This window comes from Anoplopoma fimbria, chromosome 8 (assembly GCF_027596085.1).
Source record: "Anoplopoma fimbria isolate UVic2021 breed Golden Eagle Sablefish chromosome 8, Afim_UVic_2022, whole genome shotgun sequence".
NCBI classification, from domain to species: Eukaryota; Metazoa; Chordata; class Actinopteri; order Perciformes; family Anoplopomatidae; genus Anoplopoma; species Anoplopoma fimbria.
The window spans coordinates 24,459,680-24,482,289 of NC_072456.1; the positions used below are offsets into that span (position 1 = coordinate 24,459,680).

Sequence of the window (22,610 nt, forward strand, 5' to 3'; positions counted from 1 at the left end):
TTATTTAATAATGGCAAAAAAATACACATTACACATGACAGTCTAACCTCACAAAGACAGATGAAAGAAATAAACACTTGGACAATAAAAAACAGCAAATTTATAAAATCACAAGAAAAAAAATGAAATGAATAGGATCCATTAAGACATTCAAAATATTAGGTTGACAGTACAAATACATTTAGAAACTTTTCCCATTTCAAGTTATGTTGTGCTATTTTTCCCAAAATAATTTGGCTTTGCAACATTTTTTGGGGGGAAATTACAGTAAAATTTGTCATCAAACTTTGATTATAAATATTCTTACCTTACACAATAATTATATTTATTATCAAGGGACAATTTTCATCCAGAATCCCAGACATAATGTTGAAAAGTGTAAATTTAAAAGAAATGTGTAGCCAAATTTGGATATTGGCCTACAAACTTTTAACATGTTCAGTAGAAAATAGACAAACACAAAGTCTTCCTCGTTACACAATCTACATAATGATTGTTCAATGTAAAACATGTTATTTGAAAATGCATAAACTTGTACATCTCCTTTATGAATAACAGCGTTTGTTATAAACAGCTCTCTGACCGCAGCACCAACAAACGATAGCAGCAGCCTCAGAAAGTCAAGCTCCTCTCTTTTGAACTTTTACACACACTTTTATTGCTGGAGACAGAACATTTTCTTACAGACCTTCAATGAATGAATCAGTGTGCACTGCGTTAACGTAGCGCCACTGCTGCAATACTTGGCAGATGCAATTAAAAAAAACTGCAGTACAGAGGTCTGATTCATCAGCCATTATGTGGCCACAATAACATATAAATGAGCCTTTTTTCTTTTTCATCGAATGGGTTGACCGCATGAACAGCTAGACAAGGACGGCGTGTCAGAGGAGGTTTGTTTGAATACTGTCGCGTACCGCTCGGTGCCATTTACTGATTTAGTTTTTTTATTGCTTACTATTGACTAGTGAGACAATTTGTCTTGTTAGAAGAACTGTATAGTGTCTTTCACCACCCAAGCCTCCACCTGACATACAGCTCCACCCCGTTGCTCTGAACTGGGGTCTGGGGTCCTCCATGGAGTGTGTGTGTGTGTGTGTGTGTGTACGCTGAAATATTTAACAGCTTGACATCAAGCCTGGTGCAGTGTGACTCATGTCAGACATGACCACATAAAGGGACCGTTAACTGAGCTCTGTGTGTGTGTGTGTGTGTGTGTGTGTGTGTGTGTGTGTGTGTGTGTGTGTGTATAAAGACATGGCAGTGGAGGCCACGGAGGAGGAGGAGGTGGGGTGTGATGGTGTTTTGCCGTAATGGCCGATGGATTTTTTTGGATTCCTCTTTGTCTTCACTTCACGGCTGCATTACCGGGAATCAAAACCCACAGTACCTCATCAGATTTCTCTTGGACGGAAGAGTGTGCATTAGGTCAGGAAGAGGAGCTCATTATAGATCCATAACTCTGCTGCACTGAAGAGTGGAGCCAAGTGTAGATGTATACCTGATATCATACTGTACATCAAGTGATCACAGCTTGTGCTAATTCATGAGGTTATATAACAAATGGATCGTTCAAAAGACACCAACTGAAAAGGAATACTTCACCCACAAAATGACCATTTTAAATATCATGACTCACCCGGTGTTACCTTTACATAGCAGAGAAAAGTCTGGATGAGTTGAAGTAAACGGGGGCAAAGTTCAACAACAGCAAAACTACATCTGTTTACGAGCTCTCGCACAACTCGTGCAGTTTCATCACAGTCTCATTTATCCAGTCGTACGCTCACTGCTTCACGAACGCATGCAACTTTGCTAAAACTGATCTATTTAAAACACAGAGTAGTGCTTCTGTGCAAGAGTGGGGCTGTTAAAGCTTTGTTGATACTTGTGCAAGGCACCCTGGCGACGGCCTCCACAGATGAAGTGCGAGCTAAGAGCACGCACAAAGGCGTTTATGGTCAAAGCGGCTTCTTTCATCTGTAAACGTTTCTTAACCTTTGCACTCTTTCTGGCGAGTGCACCTCAGGCGTGTGTCTGTGAAGTAGTGAGGATTCGACCGTCAGTCGGCACCTTCAAAACTGTATCTATTTAAATCTGCTTTCAACCTCTGATGCAAGTTCTGCATGTCTTTTTTCTTGTTGTTGTTTTTGTTTATTTCGGTTATAATGTCATCTCTCTGCCTTGTTTACATTTTTGTTTCTTTTATTGTTTCTGTCTTTAACATGTAAACTGCCTTTGAAATACCTTTTAAAGCGCTATACAAATAAAAGGTATTATTATGAGACCTGAATTATGTTTTGATGTAGTTTTGAGACTTTTCTCTGTTTTTTGGATTCTCAAATTCACCGTGAATGCATGTCAGAATAACAACGTTTTCTTCACTAATTCAAGGTAACAGTGGGAGAGTAGCGGATGTGCAAATGGTAATTTTGTGGGTGAAGTATTTCTTTAAGGCAACATAAGCAGACTGTGGTAGTTATGGGCAGAGATGTAAGTCCTGCAGACCTAAACTACACCAGAACCTTTCCTAACCCCAACAATCTGTAATCATAACAACCATGAAGGAGACTATTTTTAGATCTTGTGGTTGAGCGGACCAATCACAGAGCATCTGTCCACTTCACTCTGGCAGGACCCATAATTCATCTCCAGTGACTCGAGACCCGGGTGCAGAGGGTGCGGCAAAAATGAAAGTATTAGAACCATTCGGTGGCGTCTAATTTAAAAAAAAGAAAAAAGAAGAAATGTCACAACTGAGGAATCAATCAGTGGAGCTTACCGTGAGAAATAAAGCCGATTACCAAAAGCACCGCTGTGTGGGCACAAAGCTACCCACCGCCATGAAACCAGTTTGTGATTGAGTCGCTCTCACAGAGAGTCTGGATTAAACAGGCTGCCCGTCTCCTCAGTTTGTTCCCAGCATCTAACGGGTCTGTGCATGTGGAGACAACTACACCCGATTATTCAAAAAGAGGATTTGTGGCTATCATGGCCCTCAGCCTGGAGCAGATACCGCTAACTAGGCTGAGAGCAAACAATGCCGACTCCTTTTTGGTGGTTTGTTTCAACACATTGTGGTCGGGTGAGTCATAGGAGGAGCAGACAGATTCTGATTTATTATTATTTAAACTAACTGTAAAAGAAAGAAAGTTTTGACTAGTGGGTAAGTCTGACACCGTGTGATACGCCCCTAAATCTTCTGGTTTTTCTCATAAATAAAGTGTTTATAAATAGCAGCTGAGAGTTCCTGTCACTAAAAGAAAGTTTCCCCAATGGCATGAACTATGAAACACTTATCATATCTAAGCATGTGAGAACTTTGGTGCAGTTGACGGGGGCAGCAGCACGACGTGTTTAAGACACCGAAATAAATCAAATGTAGTTTACGTGTACGCCATATTTTGTATTTTTTCACGGCTTTACCTTGACGTTGCTGTTTTTGTCAATGGAGTCTCGTGGCTTTTGAAGACTTTCAAAGGGCTTTCAGAATGACAAGGTAAAGCGTACATTTAAACTGATATTGATATTTGTAGGTGTCGCAAACACGTTGCTGCCCCCATCCACAACAGTTCATTGCATTACACCCGTGCTGGTACTCCTGTCTACTGTAGGTAAAACACTGACTATGGAGAAGAACCTCATACAACCCCACTTCTAAAGATACAAACTGTCCCTTTAAGAAACAGTAATAACATTAAGTAGGATGACTTTAATACTTGTTTGTACGCCAGCTGTTTGCCATCCTTTGCTCCCTTTCTCTTGAGACCACAAAGGAAATAACTATTTCTATTTTTAGAGTTTTGCCTTTCAGAATGAGGCTGAGACTCTAAACTGTACTGATCGGATACACTTTAAAAGTAAGAACACATCTCAGGTAGTGTTTTGGAGAAGTTGGCAGAAATATTCATGTTGGTGAAGTCAAATTCCATAACAGTCACCTTATTAAAAAAAAAGGTCAGAGGTCATCAAGACTTAGGTCAGATCCTAAATCTGGGTTCACATCTTCATCAAGGAGATCATCATCATTGTCGTCGTCCTCCAGATCTGATCCCGGACCAGCGAAGTCGCTCCGTCTGGACTGAACGCTCAGACGCACTCGAGGCTTCTGATGAAGAGCTGGAAGAGATGAAGAGCAGAGAAGGAGCAGTTACTCTTTGTGCGAGTGTGTGAGTGAGTCAATGAGTGCCTCTTGTGGGATTACGCTGGAAAACATTCAAATGTCTTCCCATAACTACTGTGAAACGTGTGTGTGTGTGCGTGTGTGTGTGTGTGTGTGTGTGTGTGTGTGTGTGGAAACAGTCTTCAAATTAGCCCGGCTTCATGGGTCCAAATCACTCTGGGAAACGTTTAGAGCAGAGATTGTAATCTCTTCCGGGCACGTCGACCTTCTGTTACGGTAAATCTCAAGGTTGAGCAGTGCACGGGCGAACACACACACACACACACACACACACACACACACACACACAAACACACACACACACAAACAAACACAAAGCACCAAATTTACCAAGAACTGACTGATTACAAAGAAAAAGTTGGAGAAGAACCAAGAGCTTTCATGCTTTACCTGCAGATGGAAGAACACAGAAGGTCCACTAACTTTCTCACAACGGTGCTGCACATTTATCAATCATTTTCTGTCGTTCTAGTCTCTTTATTCTCTTCTTCTCTGACTTCATCATGAAATGTCCTCTTGTGATATATTTAAAAAGAATAGCGTGACATTTTGGGAAATATACTTGATTAGTATAAAGATTTGAGACAGCTAGCTCTGTCTTAAAGGGATAGTTCTGTAACATCTGAAACACACCACCTCTATATTTATTTCCCTGTAGAGTTCGTTCGAATTTTGAAATTGTGACTTAAACAAACACTTGGAAACATTATGCATCATAGTGAAACTTTGGTACCGCTGTGTAAGGCGGATGAACTCGGATTCTAACTATCACATCTGCTTCCAGCAGTTTCTGTGGTTTACCCGTCTAACTGATATCTACAGATTGGAGACTTTTAAAGGCGTATTGTGGTTTTTGTTTTTTGCCAGAATGACATTCATTTGACATCCCCTCTTGGAACCTTTAGCCTTAAGTCAAGAAAGCGGTTTCTGAAAGTGTGATTAACTTTTTTATCAGGAAAGCAATTCATCCGTATTTAGATAACTTGGGTTTGAGTCATTTAAGTATCACTCTCTTCGATGAGTTACTGTGATATCTTTCCTGTTTATTGAGTGTTTTGGTCTCAGATATGATTTTATTCTTGGCATTTAATCCCATATTTAGGTTCTTTTAATGACGGTAAACTTGATGTAATTTTCGCTCATTCATCAATATGTAATCCTCTGTGCTTCTATACTTACCGAATGTTAAAAATAAGTTCATTTTTGGTTTAACTTACTCTGGCCTGATCATTATCAGAGTTGATATAAGAAACAGGTTGTAAGATGTCAATTCTGCACAATGGCAAATTTTAGAGAGAAATCTGGTTGAGACGCTCCACTAATAAAGGCCAGGTAAGAACCATGGAAGGTTTGTACGAGGTACTTATCCATAGTCAGTGCATTACCTACAGTAGATGGTGGTCAGTTTGGAGAAACAGACAGGAGTACCAGCACTGGAGCAAAGCAGTGTAATGCTGTGGACAGTGGCATCAGTAAAAAGAATACTAAGAAATAAGTGTATTAAGAGTATTTCCACCTCTTTACCTTGCTGTCAGACAGCTCTTTCTAACGAGGAATTGAAGCTCTTATCTATGCTCTCTTTAAAACCACCAGACTCCAATGCCAAAAACAGTGATTTACCTTACATACTATGGGAGCTGCTGGTCCACTGCTGCCTCCATCTGTTAGTGTGTTTGTGTAATTGTGCGACTTTGGTGTTTTTAAGGGTAAGTTCGGTTTCACCAAAGTCACACAATAACACAAACTAACTAACCGATTGAGGAAGCGGTAGACTAACAACTTCTGTGTTCTGCGAGGTTAAGTTACTGTTTTTGTCAACGTGTTTAAGACACCTAAATAAATCAAATTTAGTTTACGTGTACGCCATATTTTGTATTTTTTCACGGCTTTACCTTGACGTCAGAGAGCCCCTTTCCAACGGGGATCTGAAGCTGTTATCTCTCTTTACAAAACCAGAAGACTCTGTCGTTTTTCCTCGCCGAACACAGGAGTTGATCAACTACCACTTCCTCGTTAGTTAGTTTGTGTTATTGTCTGACATTTGTGATTTAAAAGGATTGTGTCCGAGTCATGTGGCTTTGAAAGGGCTGTCTTATGGCAAAGTAAAGCATTGGCAATATTCTAAATCTATTCTCTTAACTATATTAAAGTAGCTAATACACTGACTTTGAATAAGTACCACATGAAACCCCACCTAAAGTAATCCAAACTATCCCTTTAAGGAAAGTAAATACACCTTCCAGCACCGCTTAACAAATGTTATATCTCCTTTGTTGTATCCACACAAAAACTTAAGTTTAAAAACAACAAATGGTAGTTTAACCGGAGCTTTGTGCGAGACTATTCTTTGGCTGGGAGCAGTGACTTCCTGGATTTGTGGCGTCACCGTGACGCTGCCAGGCAACAAGAGGTATCTGACAAATACGCATATCTGCCAGCATATAAAACTATTCCCATAACCAACTGTATGCAGAAATGGCAAACACAGACGAGATGAGCTGAGTCAGATCTACTGGGATGAATCAGGGTGAAGGCGCAGCCAGATGTGTGGGGGAGGAGCGGGAGGAGCGGGAGGGGGGAGACAACACGTCATATCTTGCTGTAAACCTCCAACAGTCTGCGTCCATCTGGTGCGCAGCGAAACATTCTGTCCGTCGGAGCGTTTGAACATGTTTGTGCTGCACATGTAGGAGGACAGAAGGCTCATGAAAATGACATGATGGAAACACGAGATGTTCTGTGTTGTGATGACTCAGCAAGATGTGCTTTTAGTAACTGTAGTTGCACAGTGCTTAGGTGCATTTTGTTTCATTTATAATTCAGAAGATTGTCGTCCTCACCGTGGTCTTTGTCATCCAGCCATGAGAGGTCATCTGAGCTGACCTCAGCCAGGCTCGGGGTCGGGCTGAAGTCTTCGGAGTCAGAGTCCGGCTCTTCAACTCGCACCCCTCTACTGTGACTGGCAGGCAGCGGGAGCGGTGATGCCCCTGAATCAAATAGAAAGACATGGTTGATGGGAGACACTACAGGCAGAAATATCGTTTTTTTTACACACTGATCAATTTTTAGATCGACTATGAAGCGTCCATAACACGTCTTATTTCAGACTAGTGGAGAGAAAACATCCAAAATACACATTTAGGTGTTTATTTTACTACTTTGTCTATTTACATCTGTAGATTTCTCCTAAATTCCCCAAAAGTTACCATTAGCCTAATTTGCATATGTAAATGTGACATGTTAGAAAACTTGAATTAGAAAAAGTAATTGTCTTACTGTAAGTGATCAACTGAGGAAGTTTCATGGTGATATCTATTAGTTATTTTTGTTACCCTATTCCAAAATGTGTGTCATTTTACAAAACAATTCTTCAAAGGCCATTTTCTGTGAGTGTGAGCCAGTAATCTCCACTTCAGTAGCATTTACATACACCAAACTTTACAGCTTCATTCCCATCCATATTATTAAGGTTTGCACATATACATACATCCCTCATAGCCTTATTTATACAACATTTTATTACGTAAAACATGGAGACATTTTTTTAATGCCGGGATATTAGAAATTCCGTCTGTAAAAAACTTTCAATCTAATATGTCGACAAAATAAAACAAGAATTTTTAATCTGGCTTCATCCAGTGTTCTGATTATCGTTTTGGAAATGTATGTACATGAACAAGATAATGCCTCATTTGCATATTTAAACATACAATTTCCCAAAACTCGAGGTAAGTAATCTACAGGAGTTTCTTGATGATATCTAGAAGTTACATTTTTACTCTATTTCCCTGTAGTGTCTTCCCTTAAATAGTTTATCATACTGTGTGTGTGTGTACGTGTGTGTGTGTGTGTGTGTGTGTGTGTGTGTGTGTGTGTACGTGTGTGTGTGTGTGTGTGTGTGTGTGCGCGAAGGCCACAGAAGGAAAAAGACTTGCCTGATGTGTGCGCTGACAGCAAAGGTGAAGGCTGACTCTCTTTGAGAACGAGTCTCCTCACCTCCTCCTTCAGATCTGACACAGATGTTCTGTTATAAAGAGATTATTAAAAAAATTCAATTAAAATTAATTCCCAGAAAGAAAAGCACACACACCTGCATTCGCACGCTCGCACATGTACCTGATCTGGCGGACCTCTTGTTGTGTGTGAGAATACTGAGAGAGAGTCTTTGTCAGATCAGAGCTGTGAGTTCTGTAGCTGTCCGTCAGCTGCTCCAGAGTCTGAACAAAGCACACAAAAGGAAAGGTGAAGCATCTGAAGGAATACAAACCACACATGCAGGAGAACAAAACACAACCTGCTGCTATGTGTGTGTGTGTGTGTGTGTGTGTGTGTGTGTGTGTGTGTGTGTGTGTGTGTGTGTGTGTGTGTGTGTGTGTGTGTGTGTGTGTACCTTGCAGCTGCGTTCGTACTGTCTGCGGGTCTCTCTGGCCTCTGACTGCTGGAGGAAGGCGTCCTCCCCTTGTCTCCCTGTCAAGTGGAAAAAAGAACGAGCTGTGAACAAGACCGTACTCGTCTTTTTCTTTTTGGAGGCCAGCAGTTGGGATCAGGACACGTGCGCTCCTGCAGAATTGCAAGGGCACAGTTAATGCGTGTGCACGTGACTCACTGAGTTGCGTTTTCAGTTGGTCCACCTCTCTGTGCAGGTGCTCCAGCTCCTCGCGGCGGAGCTTTGATCCGAAACTGTGAAGAGAAAGAAAAGAAAAGAGGTGAAAACACTGTCCGCTTGGTTCAATCTTGAGCTGGGCCTATCATCAGTCCAAGCTCCGCCCCTAATGTACCTTTCCTCCAGGTTGCTTAGCGACGTGGCTCTGGTGATGTGTCCCCGCAGGCTGCTCAGCTCATGTCCGACCTCCCTCCTCCACTGCTCCATCTTCCTCTCGGCTCCTGGACTTGGTCCCCTCCTCGATTCTCGCTCCCTCTCCCTCAGCTCCTCACGCAGCCGGTGAACCTCCTCTGTAGGAGAAGAGAGGTTACTGCAAGGAAGGGATGACTTCTCCTCTAGCTTCCTTGAGGGCACATCCGAATGTTTTATTAATGTCTTTAATTATGAATGAATGCTCCCTTGATGAGTGTATTTAGGTTTGTTTCAGACAGTAGCAGGCTGGGCAGTGAGGAGAGAAAGGAGGGGAGACTTAAGGACAAGGGTGAGGCATCATTTAAGTATTTAAGTTACTACAAGGAACTTTCATTTTGTGTTGATTTTGGCGGCCTCTGTGGAGGGAAGTGGTAGTGTTTCAGACCACCAGAGTCCCTTTAGAAAACCTCTCATTTTAGTGCAGCAGGGTCTGACAGTGTACCCTTCTTAGTCCTGGTTCTGGTTCTCCCGTGCCTCCCTTCCTCCCAACAAACCGAACAAAAGATCTGCCGGGCAAAAAGATTTCCTCTTCGCGTCCGAGCTTCCGACTGCAGGTTGACAGCAGGGCAGAGACAGATCTGGGTCTTTCCACAGTGGACTGGTCTCTGCCGGAGTCTGAGCTGAAGGTGTTTTTAGTGAACCTGCATGATTTCATCTGATTTTCATGCAGGATCCGACCCAGTTGCACTGATGATAAGTAATAAGAATACCTATATAGAAATAGTCCATCTTCTCTCTGATTACTTACTTATGTAGGTCATATAAAGGTCAGTATCAGTATTAGCTTGAGAATGTTTCATAACCAGTTAAAAGTTCATCACAGTAACTTTAAGCAAACTATTTTATCCTTACAAAGTACAAATGAGGTACGACAAAAGCCACAATAGAGCAAGGATGGAATAAAATATGACGTATTTAATTAACGTTAATACAGGAGATCCTGTCGGAAAAAAACAAGTTTTTCCCCCGACAGGTTCCTTATGGTGCTCACATTCACATTCACATTCCAATATTATCGCAAACTAAAAGTTCATTGTGCTCTTTGAAAGAGTGAACTTGCATTATAATGCTATTATATTATAGCAGTGGAATAAACTGGCTGTTTATCGCAATCATTTCTGAAAATATTTTGCAACAAATGTAGCTATAGTGACAAGCCAACTTCTCCATTGGGATAGCCTAAATGTTTAGTTCTTGTCAGAGCATTTGATTCATTGAAAGCCGGACTTAATGAGAAGATTACCAACCCTGTCTTTAAAGTCATCGAGGGACTGAGATAATCAAACAGAAGGAGAACATTTTCTTTTTATTCCATTGGACACACACACACACACACACACACACACACACACACACACACACACACACACACACACACACACACACACACACACACACACACACACACACACACACACACACACACACACACACACACACACAGAGATTAAAGAGGTAATACGTTAAATTCAACACTAAAAAGTATCAGGCATGAAGTGAGGTACTATGGTCTCACTATGGAAGCCTTGCTGAAGTGTTTTGATTGAATGAAGGTGAGAAGACACACTTGGATGATCCAAAAATAAAAAGGGGTGCAGGTTTAAAGAAGAGTTTTTAAAATCAAATGATAAACGGATTCTGTGTTGGATGAAATTGGATTTTTGATTAGAAACTTCACTTGTTGACCTGACTTAACTGTTATGAATAACAAAATATATTTTGGAAGCTACAGAGTTGTCAACTTCATAAACAATAACATGACAATGGTTAATTTGTGCTGAAATGCTGCATTATCTTTTATATGTGACCCGTTAACTTCGTTTGGGTGTGTCCGGGTAGGAATCCCTCTCAGGTGTTGCTGTGTTTGTGAGGGAAAAACGTGACCCAGTATAAGCTCAGGTAGGGAGTGATGGTGCAGTAGGTTACCTTGTAGCGTCTGGATGTGACATTGTTGAGACTGTCTCTCTCTTTCCACATCATGGAGTTTGTGGGTAAGTGACTCAATCGCCTTGAAAGCACAAAAAACAAAAAAAATTGGAATACTGCCGATGATAGCAGCTCTATCGCCACATTACACGCTGTTTGACTTCTTTGTGAAAGCTGTTTGATCTCGCACTCTCGGCTCGGTTAAACAAATATTCACACACCTGGCTCTGTATCTGGAGTTGTGACTGGATGGCGGCCAGGTCGGCCCACTGAACAGCAGGACTGAGAGATGAGGAGGGCTGTCGGAGAAGGGGGGCTCGTGGAGGAACAGCAGGAGGGCCCAGATCTGAATCACAAATCCTCTCCCTCGATGGAAACAAATCTGGGGAGGAAGAAGCAAAATAAAAAAAAAGAGGATTGAACCAAAATTAAAATGAGTTCAAACCCCGGTCGTGCATATCATTATCTGCACTTTAATATGAGAGTGGAAGTTACACACTTATACACAAAGCGGGTAATTCCCATTGTTTAGTCATATTCACAAATCGACAGAAAAGGTCACCCACCTTCTACTCCCTTGGAGAATTTCCCCGGTGAGGTCAGTCTCTCCTGGGGACACACAAAAACACTTTCAAACTGTAGGGAGTTTCCAAACTCTCAACATCGCTATGCATATTTAATCGAAATAAAAGAATGACCCTGGAAAAAGTTAAGTGGGGCTTTACTGCCATCTACAGACGGCTCCAATTATGACAGTTTACATGTGATAACAAGAGCATCCTTTCACTGCCTTAATGTACCATAACACCACACACACACACACACACACACACACATACACACACACACACACACACACACACACACACACACACACACACACACACACACACACACACACACACACTCTTTAAAATAATCAATTTCTGTTACTTCCAGCAAGACTAATGGGGAAGTCAATTTGAATCTACTCACCCTCATCTTTGCAACGCTGCCATCTGCTACTGACAGGATAGAGCTCAGCTGGTTGTCCCAGTTCATGTCGGAGTTGAGCTATAAATGCAACATTCACAGGCATTAGTCTGTTAATTCTTGATCCTTGATGTAACAAACGTCATGCGTGACGGTGGTTCATGGCCTGCCGGTGATGTTACAACATCAAAAACCACCGTGGGATAGAGATACAGTAACTTGAGACGTGTTTCAGGGGCTGGTCTGTGAGGTAACAACCTACTAGAGATCTCTGACACTTTGTGGAGGTTTTAAGTTACAGCAGGCCTGGACATTTGCATATTTGTAGTGAAGCTCATCAGCAGCTTTTTAAGGCATTTTCACAAATAGAACAAAGGTTTAACAAAACTCAAACTGTTTTTATGTGTTTTTCTGGCTTCTCTGGGACAAGTCTAGGTATATTGGTCTTCTGAAAAAAGTGAAATCTTCCTTTTAAGCATTTTTCATAAATACAATAAAGGTTTCACAAATCCAAAATTGTGTTTTAAAGAGAATCTGGCGTCTCTGGGACGATCAAATCCATATTCACAAAACTAGGTATAGTGGTTTTTGATCTGGACCTGGTCCAATGCTGTGTAGATGTGGAGAAACAGTGAAATCTTTTTTTTTGCATTTCACAACGTTTCACAAATCTGAAACTGTGTTTTAAAGAGTCAATGGTTTCTCTGTGATACTGTAGTCCAGAACTCATCAGTCTACATATAACCTTAACCTTAATGGTTATTTTTAGAATTGTCACAAGTAGACATTAGATGCAAACAGTGTCTCTGGCATAACATAGTTCAGATTTGACCATTTTAGTTGTATGGTCTTTTGATCTGGATCTGGTCCAATGTCGTCTAGATGTGAAAATTAAATCTCTCCTTTTAGCATTTTCACGAATACAATAAAGGTTTCACAGATAAGAACCTGTATTTTAAAGTGTATCTGTCTTCTCTGGGATAATCTATGCATTTTGATAAATAGAATAAAAGTTTCATAAATCTGAAACTGTGTTTTAGAGTCTCTGGTTTCTTTGTGACAACGTAAACCAGATTTGACATGTCTAGGTCTATTGTTGTTTAATCTGGATCTGGTCCAATGTGGTCAAGAGGTGAAAAAAAATTGGGTGAGTTCTCTTTTTATATATATATATATTTATATATATATATATATATATATTTATATATATATATATATATATATATACACAGTACCAGTCAAAAGTTTGGACACACCTTCTCATTCAATGGTTTTTCTTTATTTGTTTTTCTACATTGTAGATTAATATTGAAGACATCCAAACTATGAAGGAACACATATGGAATTATGTGGTGAACAAACAAATGCTCAACAAACCAGAATATGTTTTATATTTTACATTCTTCAAAGTAGTTGAATGAGAAGGTGTGTCCAAACTTTTAACTGGTCTTTTTTTTTTTTCTTCCCAAATAGGGAGCTAACTTTGGTGTCGTATCTGAACCAGTATCTCTTCAGCTTCCAGGATCAATTATATATATATATATATATAATATATATTATATATATAATATATATATATATATATATATATATATATATATATATAATATATATATATATATATATATATATATATTATATATATATATATATATATATATATATATATATATTTACATTATATATATTATATATATATATATATATATATATATATATATATATATATATATATATATATATATCGATGTAAGAGGACCCTTCAGCAGTGTAGATGCTGGCTTCCAAACATAAAGCAAAACAGCCCCTAAACACATCAACATAACGTAAAGGGGAGCGTAGCTAAACGTCAAGTAGCTAAAATTGTCGTAAACTAATTCCAGTCAGCAGCAGCTTTACGTTGACTTTTCATGACGTCGCTCATTCTTAACCGTTACCTTGACACCGAGTGACACATTATTTGAATATACAAAAATATAAACTTTCGTTGAAAACATAATAAATGTTATTTAACGACACAAAGGTTTACGTTAGCGGGCTAACGGGGCTACTCACAGAAAATCTTGCGACTCCACTTTTAAATCCAGGTGCCCAGCGACGTGATTGCGTATGACGTAGCCACCAGGGGCATTCTGGGTAATGTAGTAGATAGCGAGTAGAGTCTTTACTCTCCACAAAATACATGAAAAAATACAGCAGACTTTCTCAGAAACACATTGTATTGAATTCATTCTTTTTTGGGGGGGGGAATAAATTATTGCAAAAATAATAAATAAAAAAAGGCAAAAGTCTTGATTAACTTCTGACACTGATTAGTCAAAGAACACCATTTCCCACAATCCACCGCTTTGTGTTGCCATGCAAAAAAAAATGGCGGCGTCCACGTCCAATGTGCAAAGTGTTACAGGACTGTTAAAAGACAGTTTATCTGAATTGGGATTTGAAATCTATCCTCTGAAGGTACCGTGGATCTACTTTATTTCCAGTGTGAAGCCTTTACAGCAAAAAGGGCTTAAAAGTGTGAATATAATTCAATATATATATATATATATATATAACTATATATATATATATACACCGACCTTCACAGCATGTACACTCAGTGGCCACTTTATTAGGAACACCTGTGTAATCTAATGCAATTCACTGCAACAGCTTTGAAATACATTCTACCTTCATGAAGTTTGTAATATTACATTTGTTTATTTATTCTTTATTCCTGAGGTTGTAGTTTAAGGGAGGCATCATATTAGAAACAACTTTCATTCATATATATATACACTTTATACTCTGGTTGCACTGCCAAAAACAATGTTTACACTGCACTGTATGCACAAATTTTAAATACTCAAAAAAAGAGCAAAACTTTTGCACTCCAGTAGGACATTTTAAATACTCACCTGCTGTACATAGTAAAGTTTTCATTCCTTTTGTGTATTTTTATCTGTTTATTGTTGTTATTGTGTTGTTTATTGTTGTTATTGTGTTGTTTGTTGTTGTTATTGTGTTGTATATTGTTGTTTTTGTGTTGTTTATTGTTGTTATTGTGTTGTTTATTGTTGTTATTGTGTTGTTTATTGTTGTTATTGTGTTGTATATTGTTGTTATTGTGTTTGTTGTTCGCTGCTGAGGGCTTCCAAACGAAATTTCGTTGTATCACTACAATGACTATAAAAACCTCTTTATCTTATCTTATCTTATCTTTATCTTATCTTTATATTCAGCAGCTATGACCTCAATAATAAACACATCATTTAAATTAAACCTCTACAACACTGCGAACAAACTCAAAATAACAGGCATTATAAAAGTATACTTTATGACAAACCAGTTGTGTTGGATTGAACTGGATTGTTCAGGTGTACCTAATAAAGTGTCCCCTGTGTGTTTCCTCTCTGACCCCTCTCTCCCATCATGCCCCACAGGTCGGTTGGTATAACTCTGTGCTGCCTCCCACCCTGCGTCTGGCCCACCATGATGACACCCTGGCCGTGTTGGTGCTCAGCACCCCTGCGATGTTCGAACAAGCCTTCCTGCCCTTCATGGAGGCGAGGGGCTGCCAGGGGCTGTCGGACCCCATCGACCAGTGTGTCAAACAATGTGTCTCCTCTGCTGTCTCCAAGGTAAGGTATTTTATTTACGTCCTTATTAACAATTTTGTAAAAGGAAGGCACATAAAAAAACAATAAAACATTAAATTAAATGGAAAACAAACCAAAAAAACAAGTTTGCCCACACAAGTTAGGAATAGGATCGCAGCTACAACAATTTTCTTTCATGATCAGGTGAAATATGCACTTTTTCCCTCCTCTTCCTGCCCTGCAGTGTTTCCCAGGACAGGAGGTGGATGTGAGGTATGACTACGAGATGCTGCCCAGCAGGAAGCCAAAGTTTCTGGCTCAGACTGCTGCTCACGTCTCTGGAGCGGCTTTCTACTTCCAACAGTCCGACGTCAGCGACCAACCCTGGGCTGAAAAAGTAACGCTGTTTGGTTTCTGTTTAGTAAACTTGTAATATATACAGTACCAGTCAAAAGTTTGGACACACCAGAAGACATCCAAACTATGAAGGAACACATATGGAATTATGTGGTAAACAAACAAATGCTCAACAAACCAGAATATGTTTTATATTTTACATTCTTCAAAGTAGTTGAATGAGAAGGTGTGTCCAAACTTTTGACTGGTACTGTATATACATATATATATATTTTGTAGTACAGTATGTTTTCCATTCTCATCTCCTCACCTTTGTTTTGTGCTTCCCCCCCCCCATCCGCTACCTGCAGAAGATGTTCGGAGTGTGTGTTCACCCGAGGTTCGGGGGCTGGTTTGCCATCAGAGCCCTGCTGGTGTTCGGGGGGGTGACGGTGGGCTCTGAGATGGAGCAGCCGGTTCCTCCTGACTGCCTGCCGTCCAGAGAGGACAGGATAAAGCTGCTGGAGGCTTTCAACTTCCACTGGCAGGTACAGAACCTCAGCCAAAAAAATAACTGGACACCGGGGGAAACCAAACCCGTTTCATGTCAAAGACCTCCAGACGGATGGCCTTTTAGATTAGATAGAGACCCCCCCCCCCCATCTGTGGAGTTTCTGTTTAATGTGTCTGGTGCTTAGATGAGAATAGAATAAAGTCTCTTTCGTGAGGACATTACATGATGCTGGATATAAGTTCATCGCAGTTTTTAACACAAAAATAACAACAACAAAAATGTATAATTTCAATTTGTTGACCTTTTTTTCTACAAATTGAGACCTAGTGTTAGAAGTCGTTCAAATTTAATTTAAAAACAACTCTTTTATTTTATTGTTGAGTCTTAATTTAACCTGGATTTTTAGTAGAATAGTATTGCTTGAGATTCTAAATACATTTATCTGACGTTAAACACAGTACCAGTATGCAGTATCATTTTTTTATTAAGTCCCATTGAAATTTTAAAACCAAGACGGCAGCATAACGGCAGCATAAAACATTTTGTGTTTTTTGTTGTTGTAACGTGTTCTTTGTTTAATTTGCATGTTTTCATTTGCCTTTAGTCCTTAAATGTTTCAATCCTGGTTCAACCATGTAAAGCACTTTGTTACTTTGTTTTGAAAAGCGCTTCATAAAGGAAGTTTATTAATATTATTAATTTTGTTATAAGAAGTTTCACAAATAAAAGAGCAAACAACAGACTCAAAAACTAAAAAGGCAAAAAAAGTTCGAATAAATAAATAAAATGACATAAAAGAATTCACATAAAATTCACATAAAACAGCAAATTGCAACAAATTCAGTGTTCAAATCAGCCTGATTGCTGTTTTTAATCGTATCATTGAATAATCAGAGACATTTTTCTGTCCTCAGGACTGGACATACAGAGACATCGTTCCTCCGGTCCAGATCTACTCTCAGAAACAGAAGGACTACTTTTCCACTCCTCCTGCTCAGCGGTTCGCTCTGCTCAAGACTTGGGGCTTCCTGCAGACAGAAAGCGATGAACCCGATCCGACCTCTGACTCACAGAACCAGGTGACCGGACACAGCTGAAACATCTGCAGGAGGAAGAATCACAGACCTCCACTGAGGAGCTTTAATTGAAGCTTCTTTTAACTTTTCAGGGACTTGAACTTGAACTTTTACTGCTTTCTGGCCTCTATATGATGTGATCCATAATCTGTTTACACTACATGCGTTCACACTACGGAGTAAAGCAGCTCCTCTCATGGAAACCAGATCGTACTCAAATGTATGTACGTATGCTTGAAAATGAATGCTGCTGTTGCAAACCAAATGACTTAGAAGAACGCACCTTGTATACTTGTTGATTGTCACACTGTAACGATCAAACTTCAGAGGGTTACCTAGCAACTGTGACTTTAACTTTGGACGTTGTGTCATTTGACACGATATCAACAAACACCCTTTATCACCACCAGACTGCCTTTCATTTGTATCTTTATGTTCTGGTACTTGATTGCAAAAAGAACAGACGCTCTTTTTGTTTTGCTTTTTTTTACTCATTTCTAAAATATATATATTTTTTATTTTAGAGTGAAGCCATAAAAATAAACAATACCTATAAATTAATAAAGAAATGTATTCATGGATTTTATTTCCCAACAGGCAAAACATTTATTTTCATGCAGATTTATTTTTAAGATTTTTTTGTGCTCTTGAAAGCATCCAAAATATACATTTACTTTACTTATTTGTCTATTTGGCTAAAAGTTACAATTAGATAATGCCTCATTTTCATATTTAGACATGACATCTGAGAAAACTTGTAATACAAAAAAAGATTTGTCTTACTGAAGTAATCAACCGGGGAAGTTTCATGGTGATATCTACCTGATGTTTTTACTCTTTTCACCTTTTTTACAAAAAAAGGCTGTTTTCTCTAAATAGACTCCACTTCATACACCAACTTTCCCGTTTCATTCCTCTCTGTATCCTGAGTGTTTAACAGAGGGGTTTGTTCATATATAATGTAAAAATGTTTATTTATGGCTGTTGACAGTAATTTCTCATTTATGGAAATATATAAAGAGATATCCCAAATTCCCTCTAATATGTCAACAAAAAATATGAGAACACTGTAATGTACATACAATTTATTTCTGTAAGTATGTTTGATAGACAACCATGAGCTTCACGAATACATTCAAAGCATTTTTAAAAACATTTTTAAACATCCACACTTTCATGAACTGTACTTTGCACATAACCAAACTGGTCTTTGAATAGACAAACATTGGAATATATTTAAGAACAGACACCAACGGTTTACTCTTTAACAAGTGTCTTTATTCCATTTAAAACTCCTCACCCTCCTCTTCACCCTCGCCGTCCACAGAATCAAGTCCAACCTCCTCATAATCCTTCTCCAGAGCGGCCATGTCCTCCCTGGCCTCGGAGAACTCTCCCTCCTCCATGCCCTCACCCACGTACCAGTGAACGAAGGCACGCTTAGCGTACATCAGATCGAACTTGTGGTCGAGGCGAGCCCAGGCCTCTGCGATGGCGGTGGTGTTGCTCAGCATGCACACGGCCCTCTGGACCTTGGCCAGGTCTCCACCGGGAACTACGGTGGGGGCTGGTAGTTGATGCCAACTTTGAAACCAGTGGGGCACCAGTCCACAAACTGGATGGTGCGTTTGGTCTTGATGGTGGCGATGGCGGCATTCACATCTTTGGGCACCACGTCGCCGCGGTACAAAAGGCAGCAGGCCATGTATTTGCCGTGGCGGGGGTCACATTTTACCATCTGATTGGCGGGCTCGAAGCAGGCGTTGGTGATTTCTGCCACTGTTAACTGCTCGTGGTAAGCCTTCTCAGCGGAGATGACGGGGGCGTAGGTGGCCAGGGGGAAGTGGATACGGGGATACGGCACCAAGTTGGTCTGGAACTCTGTGAGATCCACGTTGAGGGCGCCGTCGAAGCGGAGGGAGGCGGTGATGGAGGACACGATCTGACTCATCAGCCTGTTCAGGTTGGTGTAGGTCGGACGCTCGATGTCCAGGTTCCTGCGACAGATGTCGTAGATGGCCTCGTTGTCCACCATGAAGGCGCAGTCGGAGTGCTCCAGGGTGGTGTGGGTGGTCAGGATGGCGTTGTACGGCTCCACCACGGCGGTGGACACTTGGGGAGCCGGGTAGATGGCGAACTCCAGCTTGGACTTCTTGCCGTAATCCACAGACAGACGCTCCATCAGCAGGGAGGTGAAACCAGAGCCGGTACCGCCCCGAAGCTGTGGAACACCAGGAATCCCTGAAGACCAGCGCACTGGTCACACTGGGACAGATAATAATGAAGTTTAGATGGAGGGCCAATTCATTCATTAGTAATTATATTATAGTGGTGAATTACTTGATAGTTCCACACATTCAAATAAACAAACAAATCGAAAAAGAAATAACTTGGCACAGACTCACCTGACGCTTTAAACTGACAAGATAAATATTATGAATCTCACATATGATGAACATGACAACTACCGTCAGGATTTTACTTTTTTAAGAGTTGAACTGCAACATCTCTTCTCAGACACAAAATCTGCATCACTCTTAATAATCCACATACTTTGCTGTGAACTGTTTTTATTGGGACCACTTTTTAACAATAACTTTGTCCCCTTGAAATTCGTTAATGTGTTATGTGATCATAGTAACAGGTTCAATGTTTCAGGAAAGAGAGGTTGAAACTTATTTGACAGTGCTGTAAGCACTGCGAACACAATTCCATTCACCTCCACTGTACTGAGCTAAATGTAGAAGTCTCAGAAACGGGTCTAAATACCTGGAAAACTTAAAGCAAAACAATCTGCATGAACACAATATCACTTAAAATGGGTAGGGGGTATTAGTATTCATGTATGATTTGGTGCCCCCTGGTGGCGTAAAGGTAAATTGTCATAAATTGATTCACAGTATACATGTGCTGCTGAGCTTTGCAAACACATACATTTGAAATGATATTATCTAAATGATCTTTCATCACAGGGTCCCAGTGTTATTAGGAAGGAACTCTCAATCCACTCACCAGTTTGCGGACCCTGTCCAGCACCAGGTCAATGATCTCTTTGCCGATGGTGTAGTGTCCCCGGGCGTAGTTGTTGGCAGCGTCCTCCTTGCCGGTGATCAGCTGCTCAGGGTGGAAGAGCTGCCGGTAGGTCCCAGTTCGCACCTCATCTGAGGAGACAGGTTAAATCAAAACGACTCAAGGGTTTGACTCACCAAACTCAAGCACGACTTTGGAAACTATATTTAATTGAGAGTTCACCGATGACAGTGGGCTCCAGGTCCACCATCACTGCTCTGGGGACGTGCTTTCCTGCTCCCGTCTCACTGAAGAAGGTACTGAAGGAGTCATCTCCTCCTCCGATGGTCTTGTCACTGAGCATCTGTCCATCAGGCTGGATCCCGTGCTCCAGGCAGTAAAGCTCCCAGCAGGCATTGCCAATCTGGACACCCGCCTGACCCACGTGCACTGAGATACACTCACGCTGGAGGAAAACAAAGTGTATCATTTAGCTAATTCATTCTTTATCAGATGCTTTAGAGTACTCAGATGTGGCTAGATTTAATAGTGGGGAAAAATGAATTTCCCCTCGAAACAAAACAACACATATTTGACCTCAAGGGTGATTATTGAGGAAAAAGGGTTATTTTTAATCAAAAATTACAATGAAAAAAAAAAAATTAATAATAATAATAATAATTTAAAAAAAGGGCTATTTTTTCCAAATCTGGTTAAAAAAAAAAAAAAATAATTATAATAATAAAAAAAGGGTTATTTTTACCCAAATCTGGTAAAATAATAATAATAATAATAATAAAAAGGGTTAGGGTTTTTTTCTCCAAATCTGGTAAAAAAAAAATAATAATAAAAAAGGGTTATTTTTATCCAAATCTGGTAAAAAAAAATAAATAATAATAATAAAAAAAAGGGTTATTTTTACCCAAATCTGGTAAAAAATAATAATAATAATTAATAAAAAAAGGGTTATTTTTATCCAAATCTGGTAAAATAAATAAATAATAATAATAATAAAAAAAAGGGTTATTTTTACCCAAATCTGGTAAAATAATAATAATAATAATAATTTTTAAAAAAGGGTTATTTTTATCCAAATCTGGTAAAATAAATAAATAATAATAATAATAATAAAAAAGGGTTATTTTTATCCAAATCTGGTAAAATAAATAAATAATAATAAAAAAATAACTTAAACTGGATCATCATCATGATCTCAAATTTTTTACATGTTAAAAAAAATATTTAAAATTAAAAAAAAACTAGTTTACTACACCTCTAAATCAAAAAGAAGGCTTATTTGTTTCTTCACAGTTTAACTGTCCAATTAACGTAAAAATGAACCGTTGCAAACTGTCGCAACAAACTAGCCGTTTTAAAACTAGTTTACGTCATTTACGGCGCCAACGGTCGGTTTGGTCAGTGGAATCTGGTAACCATGGCGACCAGCGACCGTTAGGAATCCTGGGCTCAGGGGTCCGCCATCTTGTCTCATGTGACCACAGCCGTTACAGCCAGCGTGCGAGGAAAACTTGGAGCTGAATTACATTTAATTTATAAAATTATAAATAATAAATCCTGTACTTTAGTCAGCTGCCGTCCTCCACTCACTCTTTACACTTTTTGTCAGTAAATCACGACGTTATTACCGAGCGTTAGACACCTGTTTAGGTTCAAAACTGACCGTTATGCTAGCTAGCTAGCAAGCTAACGCCGCTTCAGTAACGTTAAAGATTGATAAAAAAAAAAGGTATTAAAGCTACAAATGTCAATTTATTAAACATATATGACAACTTCACATTATTCAACACTCACCATGTTTTTCTTGGTTATGAAATAGGCGGATTATATAACTTTAAAATGGCGCTATTAGATGACAGATTGGACTGTTTCTCGTTTCTCCGGGTTGCGTCTCTAAGCAGCGTCACGAAAATATTTGAGCAATCCGATTGGTTGAGAGTCCCGTGAGGTCGTCTCCTATTGGCTGAACGAAAACCTCTCCACCAATAGCGTGTCAGGTTCACTTTTAAACTTCGTAATGAGTTCTTACTGGATTTAAAATTCATAAATACACATTTAAAAAATAAATAAAAGCCTTTGCTTGTTATATTAAAATAGTTTGATACTTTATATTAAATTGAGCTCATCTGATTTTAGAGCA

At 39.6% G+C, this 22,610-nt stretch overlaps 2 protein-coding genes and 1 pseudogene across 2 annotated transcripts; 1 reads left to right on the top strand and 2 right to left on the bottom strand.

The window, feature by feature from the left end:
- Positions 1-46: 46 nt before the first annotated feature.
- LOC129094676 (dynactin subunit 1) lies at positions 47-14,048 on the bottom strand. The gene is made up of 12 exons (XM_054602935.1): positions 13,992-14,048; positions 11,940-12,017; positions 11,531-11,573; positions 11,186-11,346; positions 10,965-11,046; positions 8,962-9,136; positions 8,790-8,863; positions 8,574-8,650; positions 8,300-8,400; positions 8,119-8,207; positions 7,024-7,170; positions 47-4,119 (listed from the first exon to the last, which is right to left on the bottom strand). The coding sequence occupies exons 2-12, from the start codon at positions 12,003-12,005 to the stop codon at positions 3,959-3,961; spliced, it is 1,176 nt and encodes a 391-aa protein (XP_054458910.1). The 5' UTR covers positions 12,006-12,017; positions 13,992-14,048; the 3' UTR covers positions 47-3,958.
- Positions 14,049-14,297: 249 nt separating this feature from the next.
- Positions 14,298-17,988, top strand: mmachc (metabolism of cobalamin associated C). The gene is made up of 5 exons (XM_054603316.1): positions 14,298-14,396; positions 15,362-15,559; positions 15,762-15,914; positions 16,225-16,401; positions 17,282-17,988. The coding sequence occupies exons 1-5, from the start codon at positions 14,307-14,309 to the stop codon at positions 17,462-17,464; spliced, it is 801 nt and encodes a 266-aa protein (XP_054459291.1). The 5' UTR covers positions 14,298-14,306; the 3' UTR covers positions 17,465-17,988.
- A 657-nt stretch (positions 17,989-18,645) lies between these two features.
- Positions 18,646-22,372, bottom strand: LOC129094073 (tubulin alpha-1B chain-like; annotated as a pseudogene).
- Between the last annotated feature and the right edge of the window lie 238 nt (positions 22,373-22,610).